The sequence below is a fragment of the Alternaria arborescens genome, assembly GCF_004154835.1.
Source record: "Alternaria arborescens strain FERA 675 chromosome Unknown contig_21, whole genome shotgun sequence".
In the NCBI taxonomy this organism is placed as follows: Eukaryota; Fungi; Ascomycota; class Dothideomycetes; order Pleosporales; family Pleosporaceae; genus Alternaria; species Alternaria arborescens.
In genome coordinates, this window is record NW_021167876.1 from 219,311 (window position 1) to 233,855 (window position 14,545).

A 14,545-nucleotide genomic window follows, 5' to 3' on the forward strand; every position below is an offset into this window, starting at 1 on the left:
ATCGATATACGTATAGATTGAGCGATTCTAGTGTACATTCTACAAACTATATACTTCACTATCGGCAATACCTTCTAGTTTCGCTCCGGCCATGCATCAACCAATCCCTCGTAAATCGTCACATTGCTGAAGGTAGCATCGCCACCCTCGACGTAGAAACTAATGTCTCTGCTATCCGCATACCAGCTCCTCACCCAAGTACTGATCGCAAATCGATCGTTCGCATGCACCTCAACAACACCACCGTCGACCACAATCGTTAATTCCAAAGTCTCAACCATTGTCTCATTTCCATATCCACCCGCAACATCGAACAAGCGAAACTTACCCGTCTCAACCTCGGTGAGGAAACCATCCGTAGTCTGCGCCGCGGCAGAAGAGTTTGAACGATCGATGATAAGACTCTCATTACCGAACTGGTAGTAGATATTGGTAGATTCCTGGGAACCAGAAAGGATGGTGAAGCCAGCTCGCAGGGAGTCAGAGCGCGAGGGGAAGGTTATCGATGCAGTCATCATCCAGTGCTTTGACTTTGGGCTTTCATCGAATTTCGTCACGCTCGCCATGGATCCACCCGTTTGCGTAATGACATTGGTGGCGTTGTCTTGGAATGCGGCGTAGGGTTCACGAGCGATCTTTTGGTGTAGAGTGGCGAGGGTAACGGTGCCGTTGTCGTGTTCGTGATCTACGCGCCACGAACCTTTCTCTCGGGAGAGCTGGTTGTCGACGACATTCAAGCGGCCGACGCTAAGCTCACGTGGGAGTAATAGTGATCCTGTCCAGTTTTGCTGGGCAGTCGGGAATTCGTCAGTCAAGGTGCCATAGAAGTCGCCAGTCAACCAGAGATATGTGATGAAGCGATCAGGCGCACCACTTGCTTTGCTAGCTTGCGAGTCCGCATATAAGACTTTACCAGCCGCTGCGTAAGCTGAGCGCCCAGCATCGAGTCGTCCGGACATTGTAGGCTCGAACTTCAGTTGACCGTCGACAAGCTCTTGCTTTCCAGCGACCCAAAGCATATCCCTGTTGTCCGAAACTTGAGGTACAATGGGTTCGTAGCTCCATTCCGCGCCGATTGTGGCGAAGATCTCGCCTTCCTCATTAGCACCTTGCTCGTCCAGGGCGAAGTAGTTGGCGACTTCAAAGTTGAAGCCCCAGCGCCCAGCCCAGCCCGTCTCTGACCATGTCGAGTTTGCTGCTTCGTGCCACCATTCACCCAAATACTCCCACGTCTGGAACAAATCCGCATCTTCATCATCATATTGGGCGTACAAGAAGAGACTTGGGCCTTTGCCATGTACGCCGCCAGAAATGACTGTATACCATGTTCCGTTCCGCTTACCCAACAAGCCATCAACCTGCGAGTTCTGAAACACGAATGGATCGCGGAATCCCGTGACGTTGACAGCGAATGGTGGGCTGGGGATAACCGGTCCAAATTCTGCTTTTGTGAAGTTGCTTCCACCGTCTCTAGCGAACGCGAGCGATTGCGTCTCGCTCCCTTGGGTGTACCGAATTGTCCATTGTATGGGTAGAAAGCTGACGCTGGTGTATAGCAACGTTGGTGTGCCATTAACTCCTCTCTCAATAACACTGCCGTCAAAGACAGCGACGGGGTCATTGATGCCGCCTGCACGGATGAATGGCTCCGAATCGGGGTTCACGTCCCTGTAAGTGACTAGGTTGTCTGTAGTAGCACCCGATGCTCCCAAATGTAGGTATCCTACGTGGAAGAGACCAGTTTCGGGATCGGTGTAGTGCATACATGGATCTCCGATTTGTCCAAACGCTGGAAGAACGTGTGCTTTTGGCCGCCATGTGTCGAAGAGAGTCGAATTGGCTAAGATGGACAGATTTGGCGGAGCTGCATTGTAGTCGATGGATTCTTGACGAGGGATGATATGGCTTGTCGTCAGTGCTGCAAGAGACGCCAGAACGGTTGATGAGCGCTTCATGGCTGCAAAATGCTCGAACGAATGAAGTATTTCCAGAAAATTTCGACTTACCGTGCCATTCTTAATTGCTGGAACATGATGCTACTTACTCGTGCTTACCCGCATAATGACGACGATGGTAAGAAAGCGCACAAATACTTCCCCGCAAAGGCACCGGGAGATTATTCGGTACGATTTGGTGGCCTCGCTGATTGGCTGGTGAGGTTGGTCGCTTCACTAGCGAGTAATGTGCCAATACGTCGGACCGAGAAACGGCTTGGTAATATCGCGGCATGTCGTGATGCAATGCCGGACATTATGATATGAACGCGCCGAAAGAGGCTGTGTGAAGTATGAGTGCTGGCTGGTGCTTAAAGCGGTTTTGCCCTTACGTGCATACATCTTACGGCTTCTGTTTGGGAAACATGAACAGTACATCACCACCTTCAACTCCGGCCTTGCTCAACGGGTTGCCTTCTCCTTGCGTACAATTTCCTACTACCTCATCAAACCCACATCGCAAATAGAACCGTTCGTTTCCTTTACTAGCTGTGACACTCGCATGGACGCCCTCTTCTCTCGCGCGATCGAGGCCCCAACCGACCAGTGCTTGTCCGAGCCTCTTGCCGGCATAGTCTGGATGGACTCCACATAGATCGAGATACCAGTTGTTTCTGCGGTCACCGTCCCAGTGATGCTTAAAGAAGGGATAGGAATCGTTCAAAAGATTACGCTTGCTAGGATCTAGAGCACGATTCTGGGTTGAGGGAAGGGGCTGGAAGACATCTGTGCCTGTAGAGCCGTCAGCATACTTGTCTGATTAGATGTATTACAGAGGCACTTACCGACATCAACCCACTCGCTCTCCACTCTACGCTTCCCTTCGTCGTCGCCGTCTCGGCGCCAGACAGCTACGCCGGCAACCTTTTCCCGTCCATCTACTGTTGTCGTTGCGACAAACAGTCTTTCGTTGGTTATCTTCCAGTGTTTTCGTAGGTACTCTGACCAGAATATCTTGACATCATCCGGATACTGGTCGCGGTACGGATGCATAACCTGACCAAAGAGCGACTCGTCGAAGAATGCTTTGGTCAAGAGAGATGCCATGGCGGGCTCGTCAGAAGGTGTTGCAAGCCGGATAGTCATTGTATGAGGGGTGCTATGGGAAAACGGTGAAACAGGCAACAGGACGGCACGTCGACATTCAAGAGTGTGAGGATAGCTATATATGCGCGCGAATGTAAGTAAGACTTTCTAAGGACGGCAGGTGGTCCAGAAGACAGAGTGGGCGTGGAAGAGATTCAGATATTATCAGAGGCTACAAAGTGCTTCGCTAGCCAGAAAGTGACAGGGCAAGTGATCTCTCGTAAGCGCAGAGGAAGCGACAAGGATGTGGTCCGTTGATTAACTTTAAGAGAGACGCTCCTCGCGAGCTCTATTGGTAGCGTGGTGACAGTTTGTCGTACGGTAAGGCTGACTGTGAATTATAGCCGCGTTACAGCAGAGCAAGCTGCTTGGATACTCTATGCTGCCCGGGCAAAAAGAGATATCAGTGTTACATCCAATGATCTCTCGAAAGGCAAAAAAGATATTGGGTCCTGCCGCGACTCGAACGCGGGGCCTCTCGCAAGCTGTGCTCGGGTTTACCCTAAGCGAGACTAGGAAGATGTTAGATGATGAAGAATTGTCTTGAGACTGAGTAATACATACATCATACCACTAGACCTGGGTCTTGTTAGATGTGTTGTTGACTGTGAATGATTGCTGTGAACTTACCACAGGACCAACACGTGACTTTGATGGAAGAAAGTTAAATCAATATATAAATATTGTGCGATTTACATGAGCTCGGCTGGCGTGGGCTCAGGGTTACATTTATGGATGCTGCTCCACCTGTACCGAAACCACCAGAACATCAGTCCCACCCAACCCATGTGGGGGGATTAGTCCGGCTACGGCAGCCTAGAACTGCGCCCTTCAACAAAGACATCTCGCAGGGCACATCTACTTATGAAGTGAGTCAAGCCACGCTGCAAAACTAGAACTCACCGACTTTATCCTCGATCTCGACTTGTCCAACCAGACTGCGTTACCCACTAGAAATTTAAAACTTCAAGTAACTCGATATGTCAAAGTTTCCGAACATTCAGATACGCGATGCTGAATTCCCGGGTGACAAGGAGGTAGTGGGGCAGCTCTTCAAAGCATACGCACAGTCATTGCCTGTCAGCCTCGACTTCCAGAACTTCGACCACGAACTGGCGGAATTACCTGGAAAGTATGCATCGGAAAAAGGAGGGGCGCTGTGGCTACTAAGCTCCTCAACAGGAAACGGAGACGCCGCGGCAATGCCGACTGAAGGCAAGAAGGCCGGCTTCAGCACCGCAAGACAAGATGAACAGGCTATAGGATGCATAGCTATCCGACCATTCTTTACGACGCCTACCACCACTGCATCTGCGACATTGCTAGCACATTCAACATCACCACCTACCAAAACATGCGAGCTCAAGCGACTCTATCTTGCACCAGAAACGCGGGGTCTGGGTCTTAGCAAGCCATTGATGGAAGTTGCCATCTCGCACGCGAGAAAGCTGGGTTACAAAGAGATGCTGCTCGATACGCTACGAAACATGACGACCGCGAGAAAGATATATGAAGGCTATGGATTTGAAGAGGTCGATAGCTATTACGAGAACCCGAACGATGCCGTGTTCTATCGCCTGAAGCTCTAATAGAGTGCTACATGTACATGTATGCTGGATACGGTAATCGCGTCGCGTTGTGGTGTAACCAGAGACATGACGCAAGCGCGTCGGGATGGGAGTAATTTAAAGTTCAGGCGTGATCGCGCGTCGCGACATTCGTCATCGATTCTTCGCTTAGCGCGTCCTCGCCTTTCATCGCGACCGCGTCCCGTCGAATGCGGTCATCGCCATCTGCCCCTGGCGCTACTTTCAATACCATCTCTCTCTCACACTGAGCCTATCTTTCCCTACTGCCTTAGACTATACACGACGTGACTCCTTATCCTGCTACGAGCGTAATGCCTGCATCACATTCCATCCCTGCGTCATCACCACCACCAGCCGACATGGAGACAGAGAGCGTACCAAAGTCGATGCAGCAAGAAGAACAGCGCATGAGGGCGCAACGCGAAAAGGACGATGCGAGACGTGATGCCAAACTCGAGAAGGAGAGACAGGAAGACATCAAGAGTGGCAGGGAGGTTCTAGACAAGAAGTTCCAGCAGTTGGAATTCTTGATGAACAAGAGCAAGGTCAGTCCGACTACCTGAATGGCAAACTATATGGTCGTTGACAAGAACTGCAGCTGTACGCATCAGTCATGCTCGCACAGATGCAGCAGCAGGAAGAACAAGAAAATGCGCAAGACAAGCAGACAAACGGCCAAACCTCGAAGCGCGAAAAGATCGCCGATACAACAGCAGCAGAATCGCAGCGACGGGCTACACGCGGGTCTGTGGCCAACGGTACGACAACGGCGAAGAAGGAAGAACAGGATGCGATACCGAGGAAACGACAAGGGAGGCCGAAAAAGTCAGACACAAAGACTCGTGGAGGGCCGAAGAAGCAAACCTCTGATATTTCAAGCTACTTTAGCAAAAAAGACTTGGAGAAGAAGGCAGGCCACCAGGACGTAGGAGAAGCATTGAAAGAGGCGGCGCAGGAAGACAAAGATAATGTGAAAACAAGTGACATTGGTATGACAGACCTCAAATCCGCGCGGCAACCCAAACTGGTTACTGGAGGCACCATGAGGTCATACCAGCTCGAGGGACTGGAATGGATGGTATCACTCTACAACAACGGCATCAATGGCATCCTGGCGGATGAGATGGGACTGGGCAAAACCATCCAGACTATAGCGATGCTCGCACATTTGTGGGAGAACAAGTCATATGGACCTTTCTTGATTGCTGCGCCGTTGAGTACCACAAGCAATTGGGTTGCAGAGTTCGAGAAGTGGACACCCAGCATGCCGGTGATGCTATACCACGGCGATAAGAAAGAGCGCGAGAGACTGCGCAAAACCAGGCTACGGAACCCAGGCACTGCCGACTTTCCTATCATGGTCACCAGCTACGAAATCTGTATGAACGATCGCAAGTACCTGACAAGTTTTGGCTGGCAGTTCATCATCATCGATGAAGGACATCGCATTAAGAATCTCGACTGCCGGCTGATCCGCGAGCTGCAACAGTTCCAATCTGCGAACCGTCTACTTATTACTGGTACGCCACTTCAAAACAACCTTGTGGAGTTGTGGTCGCTGCTTCATTTCCTTCTGCCAACAGTATTTGACAAACTGTCTACATTCGAGAGTTGGTTTGACTTTTCTGGGCTGAAAGACAAGTCGAGTTTCGAACAATTACTATCAGAAGAGCGACAGCAATACTTGGTGAAGTCACTCCACGCCGTGTTGAAGCCATTTCTACTGCGTCGGGTAAAGACGGACGTCGAAAGCCTGATGCCCAAGAAACGCGAGTATGTGTTGTACGCGCCGTTAACGTCGATGCAACGCGAGCTGTATCAGGCGATCCTTGACGGCACCAGTCGATCCTATCTCGAAGAGAAGGCTGTGGAGAGGCTGAGCATTGGCCTCAGCAGCCGAGCGGGGACGCCTTTAAGTATCTGTAGTACTAGTGGCGGTCTTAAGCGCCAAGCTTTGAGCAGTAGGGCAACGCCCAATAAGAGCACGAAGACGTCTCGTGCAGGTACCCCCGCTTCAGTCGCCTCAACGAGAAGCCGGGGCAGGTCGAAGAAGAACTATGAAGAAGTGAGTGATGATGAGTATTTCGACGGACTGGACAAAGAAGAGTCTGAGGAAGAGGAGGCAGAGTTGAGTTCCGACGCCGAGGACGAGAAGATACGAGCTGCGACGTTCGAAATAGCAAAACGTCAGCTCATGCAGAAAAAACTAGGTAACCCCATCATGCAGCTTCGACTGTGCTGCAATTCGCCATACAATTTTTTCAATCCTTTCATTAAGGCGGATACAGATGGCGCTGAAACGTTCGCCTCGGAGACAGAGCCAGATGAAACACTCGTGTCAACATCCGGCAAGATGCTTCTACTCGACTCACTTCTACCCGAACTAATAAGTCGCGGTCACAAGGTCCTCATATTTTCTCAATTTACTACTACCTTGGATCTTATCGGTCACTACCTCGACTTACGGTCATGGAACTATGCCCGTATTGATGGTTCAGTTGCACAAACAGATCGTCAAGACCAGATTCTAGCCTTCAACAAGCCATCGTCTTCCAAAGAAGCTGCCGACATCTTCATTCTTTCCACTCGCGCTGGTGGTCAGGGCATTAATCTCGCGGCCGCAGATACAGTCATTCTATTTGACAGCGATTGGAACCCTCAACAAGATCTACAAGCGATGGATCGCGCGCATCGTATCGGTCAAACGCGCAATGTCATCGTCTACCGTTTCGCGACACGTAACACTGTCGAGCAGAAACTCCTCGAATCTGCTGAAGCGAAGCGCCGGCTGGAGAAACTTGTCATTCGAAAAGGCGGAGTACGCAATGATCGGGGCGGAACACGGGGGAACGATAAGGAACAAGAGGTCGAAGAATTACAAAAACTGCTAAGAAGAAGCGACGGCGAGAAGTTTGATGTCGAAGGCACGGAAAGCGGCAAAGTATTGCGAAAAGAGGAGCTGGAAATTCTCTTGGACAGGAGTGATGAAGCGTATGAAAGAGCGGAGAAGGGACTGGACATTGGTGGGGAAGGAGCCGTTTTCCAGGCTGTAGGGAAGAGAGAGGAGGGTGCTCTCATGGAAGGATTGAGGGCATGATAGCGTCCATAATAGTGTCACTCTCCGATATTTTTACTCGGGTATTCCGACTGGAGGCTTGATAGTGTTGTGGTTTCGTTGGTAGATGCTTGGTAGCTGAGTCTGTCACCCACGAGGGGGTCAGCGCGTGATAGCCTTGTTAGGACTCACTATTTTGCTTCCATACCACATGGTGTTCTCAAATCCGCCGAATCTACCACCAAATGAGTTCTACCACGTTGCATTGGACATACGGCTCTTTAGTGAGTCTCGTCAGCCGACGAAACCAGGCTGTGCGAATTGCAGCGGCTGATTTCCGTTTCTAGAAGACGGCCAACTTACCCGGTAAAGCAACCCCACATCAGATGGTACCTGGCATCGAGCATTACTCTCCATGTTTCCACAAGCCTTCGCATGAGAGCTCCCGGCATGCATGTCGTTGCCATGTCGACCCTGGTCCTCTTTCGGTATTATCGGCATTTCATATTTAGCCTCTTTCGACTCCCAAATAAAGCTTCTAGTTGTACGGGTGCACGTGGACAGGTGCCGAAGCTATCTGAAATGCCCCACCTCACCACTGGAGCTGTTTCATGGAGCATTTATCTTCTGAATTGTGTGATACCAACTGAGATCGAAGAGCGTTGGCAAGATTCACACTCGAGACCGCGACACTTTGGATGCATCACCGTACTCCAAAGTCGTGATGCTCTGGCCACTTTCTAGTTTTCCAGGAAGCTTCTATGCACCCATTTGAACATATGCAACCGCAAAAGGCCCCACAAACATATTCGTCAGTTGACTTCCATATTAGCAATAACGTGGATACCTAAGAAGACATGTACGACCATCAAATGTTACATTTTCAATTTGCATGACGAGCTTGGAGTTGCCTTCTCATTGGTCTATTGCATATCTTCCATGCTCGAAAGAGCCTCATTTGCACTTAGCCAAGTACTCCGTAAGTCCATCCGCTATATCGAGTTGGTCGGTCACTCCTTTGCGCCAGGATTTCTTTCCCTGGCTTCCGTAAAGCCATGTGAAAGTCCGATTAATACCTGGGTTTGCTCGCTGGGAATCTTGGTTTGACCTAATACCTCGTCGTTCCATTCAAAAGCCAAGCATGCAGTGGGCGTTGATCACTCTGGCAGGAGCCCTGAGCTTCTCAGGAGTATCAGCTCTTATTGACTCAGCAATCGATACCAAGGTCATCGCGCATCCACGAGCACACCTTTACGGTACAGGTAATATCGTGAACACTGTCGCACAGCAGTTCGAGGAGCGTAATGCTACAACACCAAACCTCGACTCCCGCTCTTCTCACCACCTATTACCTCGGCAAGCGGCAGGCCGTTGCGGTGCTGAGTTCAGCAATCAGAGATGTGGTGGTAATCAATGCTGCTCAAGTTATGGTTACTGCGGATCAGAGTTCGAGGTACGAATCTTCGCCCCAAGATCTCGATGTTCTACATGCTGATATGGGTTACCTTAGCACTGTGGCATCATTGTCGGATGTCAGCCTGACTTTGGAAGGTGTGGTGATGCAGCACCAGGGCCAACCACTACGCCAACGCCAACTCCCACGCCTCTGCCGCCAACAAGCTCAGTCACTGTCCCTTCAAGCTCGTCGGCTCTACCGCCGCTGCCCTCCGGTACTCTGATTCCCTCCACGAATGGGCAATGCGGAAACGTAACAACATGTGCGGGCTCCGTCTTCGGAAGTTGCTGCTCGGAGTACTATTACTGCGGCAACTCCCTTGACTTCTGCGGCACTGGGTGTCGCCTCGGCTTTGGAAGTTGTGGTGGTGTGGCACCACCACCGCCGCCGGGCTCTTCTTCCTCGATCCCTATCCCTGTTCCTCCTAGCAGCTCCTCAACCAGGCCATCGCCCACTCCTACTCCCACTCCAACAACGACACCAACGCCTAGCCCAACCTCTTCTGCGGCACCTATTCCGACCAATGTCAGTACCAACGGACGGTGTGGAGCAGATGGGAGTGGCCAGACTTGTACGGGCAGTACTTTCGGGAGATGCTGTTCGAGCTATGGATGGTGTGGCAATGGGCAGGATGACTACTGTAGATTGTCGTGGGGTTGCCAGCCGCAGTTCGGGACATGCGGCTAGTAAAAGCTCTCCATAACGTGTGGCAAGATCGAACGAGCTTGTGAACAGGGGTAGTGAATACTGGAGCGGAGTCCAAAGACTGTGTATACTCGAGTGGTGAACTGTGTATAGCCTGTGCGAGTTTGTGTATTCCATTCATCGATGACTGTCGTATTACTGGAATGTATATTTCAGTCTCAACTCCCCAGTATAAACATCCTTCGTGAGAGCCTAAGATCATTCTATCTTGCTTCTTAGCCATTGCGCACTGGGTAGCGTCACTTAGACAAATTCGAAGTCCCCAATCTGTCTCCGCCGCGGAGAATGTCATATTACGTGCGATAGTGAAGTGAAAGTGACATTAATGAGAAACGCCACCAAAATATTGAACTATTTCACTGATATCATGACGTCTTTGGCGCTCCTGCCAAATCCAATAGTAGAAGTCTGCATCGATCGCCAAAGATCTAGGCATTGCTTTGGAGGTCTGCAGGGGGAGATGAAGAGCTGTCCGGTCTACTGGTACGATGAACTTTCCTTGACACTGGTTCTTACCGATGGCATGGTGCTATGTTGTCAGGTGGCTCTTACGATTGCGTGTGAAACGTGAAACTCTAATTGGCCGTAGACCCGTGCTTGATGACAGCGCACGCTGGGATGAGACCATTTTTGCTATATGCTCACATGGTACTTCCCAGCATTACTACGGATGTCGGCGACGTTCAGCGTAGTAACATCCCTGACGGGAAGAATCGGCTTCGGTAGCCCTAGACAGATGGGCAAGAGCCTGTAGCGCTTCCAACTCTGAGCGAACGACAGCATTGTGGTGCAACTCAGGTCGTATTTTTGCGCAACCCGCTTCGTAGCCACATAACTTTGCAACAGCGCCTGCATCCATGAGACAAGGATACTAGTATGTTAGTATGTTCCACGATCGCTCAAGAATCTGGAGATGTTACCTTGGCAGGCTAGGTGGAGAAGGAGAGAGTTTACCATTAACTACGTCGTCATTGGTACAGTGCGTTTCGACCGAGGCAACTTTCCATATTTCCTACACCCAGGTTTCTTGACAAATAACGGCTAAGGGACCCTAAACAACACCAGACGGCAACCTTATGCCGATCTCACGATGAGTTGGGATGGAGGAAGATCGCCGTTCGTCATGATTGGACAGGGGATTTATCCTGATGGTCCGGGCTGGCCTACATCCGACTAATACCCCTGGCAAGGACCGCCAACTACCGCATCCTGCATACAAATTTCAGCCAGGTCTTAGAATTTTGAAGACCTTAGTGCACATATTTCACAGGTAGTTCACGTTTGGCGCGGATGGCGGTTGCCTGACATTGGCCACCGTCCCACATTGTTCACCATCTGACCCTCTTTCTTCGGGCACTACCCCGGACCCCTTTGTAATAGTTCGACTGGCAGAGTTCAGATCGAGGATGAGCCGCGAATCAGAGATGACGGGTTGTCATCTACACCCGGCCCTTCATATCCAAAAGCGTCCCTGAGAGATGACCAGCGCACGTTGTGTACTATCGACTACAGAGATCGACAGCGGGGTTCCTGTTCAGCAAGCTGGTGAACCGCGGTCCTTTCACACGACACGTCGCCGATGCGCGTCATCCAGGATACTCGGTAATAAGAGATTCGATGGCGATTGCTGAATGCGTTGCCTGTAGAGCAGTATATAGTATGCCCAACCACTCCGTCTACACTTCATTGTCAGCATCAAGCCTATTCATCAATCACAAACATGCACTTCTCTTCTCTTCAACTGGCTTTGGTTGCCGCGGCGCCTCTCGTCTCTGCCTGGCCAACGGCCATCTTGGAGGCTGCTGGACATGACTCTGAGCTTCTGAAGCGCGCCGAGGAGGCCGCGAGGTTGGTAAAACTGGAAGGACGTCAAGCTGGTGCCGGTGCTGCAACAGCTATCTTCGAACCAGTACCCATCTTCAACGCAAAGGCGCAATACATCAACGTCACTGCTGGCAGTGGTCACGAGTACGTTGCACCAGGGCCGAACGACCTCAGAGGACCATGCCCGGGTCTAAACGCCTTCGCCAATCACAACTTCCTCCCCCACAACGGATACGCCAGTGTTCAACAATACATCGACGTAACACAAAAGGTCGTGGGCATGGGACCCATTCTTTCGACCTTCCTTTCAGTTCTCGGTGGCGCCCTCGACGGCGACCTGTTGAACTGGTCAATTGGCGGCACGCCATCTCTCGCCCAGGGAGGTCCAACAGGAATTCTAGGCAACGGGTTGACCGGATCGCACAACAAATACGAAGCCGATGCATCACCAACACGGCCCGACCTTTACCAGGCGGGTAACAACTACAAGACTGTCACTAGCCAGTTCCAGGAATTGATCGACTACTCCCCTGGTGGTGTGGTTACCCTTGAGAGCTTGACAAACTTCAGAAGCCATCGATTTGACGTTCAGAAGCAAACTAACCCCAACTTTTTCAATGGGCCGTTCTCGGGCGTGTTGGTGCAACCTGCTGCGTACACCTTCATCTTCCGCTTCATGGCCAACCACACCGCTGAGAACCCCACTGGTATTCTCCCATACGATGTCATCCAATCTTGGTTTGGAGTTCAGGGTACGAACGGAAACTACAACGCAGTGCAAGGCTCGGAGCGCATCCCAGAGAACTGGTACCGACGTGCTCTTGAATATCCATACGAGACCACATACTTCCTTGCGGATGCTGTCAATGCTGCTGTTCTCCACCCTAAGTTTCTCGATATCGGTGGAAACACTGGCACACCCAACTCCTTCGTTGGTGTTGACGTAGCTGACCTGACCGGTGGTGTTTTCAATGGTGCGTCACTCCTTGAGGGGAACAATCTCGGCTGCTTTGTCTACCAGGCCTCAGCACAAGCCAAGCCAGACATCCTTCTTGGACCTCTTAACGCACTCACCAGTGCCGTTGGAGGCCTTGTTGGACAGTTGGGTTGCCCGAAGTTGGCCGCCATCGATAAGCAAGTTCTTCAACAATTCCCCGGTTACACTAAGTCACCCGTTTATGGTTAGGACGAACGAAACAAGAGGTCATAGGAGTAGCTAGTAGAACAGAGAGTTCCAATGCTCTGATAATTAGTAGAAACGAAATTAATAATTTGCAACGACACTTGAGCTTGTCTTCGTGATGACCTCGATTATGTAAACCATGAACGGGCAACTCCTCATATACACGTATCTGCTAGGCAAAGCTGTCGGTAGGTTTTGCTCTTATGCTGTCTGCTTCTCTCCATCAATGAAGTCGCGAATAGTCTGCTCAAGCCCAACATCTTCGCTAAAACCCAATTCTCTTGCTCTCGCAGTGTCGTACTTCGCTGGCCAGCTCAAAACGATCCTCTGTGTCGTCTCATCCCTCTTCTCTTTCACCAAAGCTCTTGTCTCCTTGCCCGCAACTCTCTCCAGGGCATCCAAAATTTCTCCACTCGTTGCTGTATAACCTGGCAGTAGTACCTGCCTAAAGTGCCCAAATTTCTCCGCTGGTACCTTGATGGCATGTACAAGGTTTGTCGCGAGTGTGCGTGGCGAAGTAAGCCAGATGCCAATACTTGGGTCGACTGGTAACTCCGACTCTTGTCCATGTATTGGCTCGCGTACGATACCCGAGACGAATGACGAAGCTGCTGCAGTAGGTGCGCCAGCTCTGACAAAGACAGTTGGAAGACGAACGACGCGTCCGTCGATGAGCCCGCGTCGTGAATAATCGTTAAGGAGGAACTCAATCATGAGCTTCTGGGTGCCGTAACTAGATTCAGGCATAGGCACGATGTCCGTCTCTGTTGCCACATTCTCAACGGCCTTCCGCCCAAAAACTGCGCAAGAAGAAGTGAAGACCACTTTGATTCCTGGTCGCTTGGTCCGAATGGTGTCCAGTAGTTGGCGCACAGACTCAAAGTTGACTCTAAGACCTAGCTCGAGGTTTGCTTCGCTACCGCTCGACATAATGCCATGGAGAATGTATACAGCATCTGGTTGTTGAGCGATGAGATCTTCGCATGCTGATAGTGATGTGAGGTCCGCCGCAGTACATTGTACGCTCTGTGACGATGTTGGATTTGGAGGTGGATTAATGTCGGCCAAGATGAGTGCATCTGCGGTATTTGATTCGATCAGTCTTTTGGCCAAAATTTGGCCGACAAAGCCGCCGGCTCCAGTAATAAGGACTTTCATGCCGAAATTTGAACAACGAACTTAAGTCAGAATAATGCCACGATTTCCGGGGTTTGATTTTCGTAAAGCCGTTGGAAGATGCCGCACTTATGATGCTTGCCCGTTCGGTGAGGATCCCGAGTACAAAGTGGGGAAAGTGTGGGGACGGCGCCTGCCCCGGATAATCATCGGCCGAGCTTGTACCTTCTCACGAAGGATGTGGAAGCAACACAGCTATGCGTTATCATCTAGACCTGCTTATAGGGTCTTGAAATTCTTCCTAGTGTTCTGACTCTGCTAGATTACAAGATGTCTCTAAGTATCTTGACGGTGGTGACAGCATCTAAGAATTCGGCGAAACCTCTGCGTTGCAACCCTATCGGTCCAAGAGCCCCGATGCGGTGCATGGAGCTATGACATCGCTAGTGACGATGTTGATCCGTGATTCTTTGGGGGAATTGGGAAAAGTACAAATTAAAAGATGGGGTCTGGGGTAGAAGCGATTCGCAACTCCGC

At 50.8% G+C, this 14,545-nt stretch overlaps 7 protein-coding genes across 7 annotated transcripts; 4 read left to right on the forward strand and 3 right to left on the reverse strand.

Annotated features, from left to right (window-relative positions):
- Positions 1 to 74: 74 nt before the first annotated feature.
- AA0111_g8434 (hypothetical protein) lies at positions 75 to 1,955 on the reverse strand (the record flags this gene model as incomplete). Its single annotated transcript, XM_028654881.1, has 1 exon — positions 75 to 1,955. One exon carries the CDS (start codon positions 1,953 to 1,955, stop codon positions 75 to 77), a length of 1,881 nt encoding a protein of 626 aa, XP_028503976.1.
- Positions 1,956 to 2,337: 382 nt separating this feature from the next.
- Positions 2,338 to 3,080, reverse strand: AA0111_g8435 (hypothetical protein; the record flags this gene model as incomplete). The annotated part of the gene is made up of 2 exons (XM_028654882.1): positions 2,338 to 2,726; positions 2,780 to 3,080. The coding sequence occupies 2 exons, from the start codon at positions 3,078 to 3,080 to the stop codon at positions 2,338 to 2,340; spliced, it is 690 nt and encodes a 229-aa protein (XP_028503975.1).
- A 980-nt stretch (positions 3,081 to 4,060) lies between these two features.
- On the forward strand, positions 4,061 to 4,669 carry AA0111_g8436 (hypothetical protein; the record flags this gene model as incomplete). The annotated part of the gene is made up of 1 exon (XM_028654883.1): positions 4,061 to 4,669. One exon carries the CDS (start codon positions 4,061 to 4,063, stop codon positions 4,667 to 4,669), a length of 609 nt encoding a protein of 202 aa, XP_028503917.1.
- Positions 4,670 to 4,980: 311 nt separating this feature from the next.
- Positions 4,981 to 7,766, forward strand: AA0111_g8437 (Lymphoid-specific helicase; the record flags this gene model as incomplete). The annotated part of the gene is made up of 2 exons (XM_028654884.1): positions 4,981 to 5,214; positions 5,268 to 7,766. The coding sequence occupies 2 exons, from the start codon at positions 4,981 to 4,983 to the stop codon at positions 7,764 to 7,766; spliced, it is 2,733 nt and encodes a 910-aa protein (XP_028503974.1).
- Positions 7,767 to 8,865: 1,099 nt separating this feature from the next.
- AA0111_g8438 (hypothetical protein) lies at positions 8,866 to 9,867 on the forward strand (the record flags this gene model as incomplete). The annotated part of the gene is made up of 2 exons (XM_028654885.1): positions 8,866 to 9,177; positions 9,235 to 9,867. The coding sequence occupies 2 exons, from the start codon at positions 8,866 to 8,868 to the stop codon at positions 9,865 to 9,867; spliced, it is 945 nt and encodes a 314-aa protein (XP_028503914.1).
- A 1,738-nt stretch (positions 9,868 to 11,605) lies between these two features.
- On the forward strand, positions 11,606 to 12,895 carry AA0111_g8439 (hypothetical protein; the record flags this gene model as incomplete). Its single annotated transcript, XM_028654886.1, has 1 exon — positions 11,606 to 12,895. One exon carries the CDS (start codon positions 11,606 to 11,608, stop codon positions 12,893 to 12,895), a length of 1,290 nt encoding a protein of 429 aa, XP_028503913.1.
- Positions 12,896 to 13,093: 198 nt separating this feature from the next.
- AA0111_g8440 (hypothetical protein) lies at positions 13,094 to 14,050 on the reverse strand (the record flags this gene model as incomplete). The annotated part of the gene is made up of 1 exon (XM_028654888.1): positions 13,094 to 14,050. The coding sequence occupies one exon, from the start codon at positions 14,048 to 14,050 to the stop codon at positions 13,094 to 13,096; it is 957 nt and encodes a 318-aa protein (XP_028504059.1).
- Between the last annotated feature and the right edge of the window lie 495 nt (positions 14,051 to 14,545).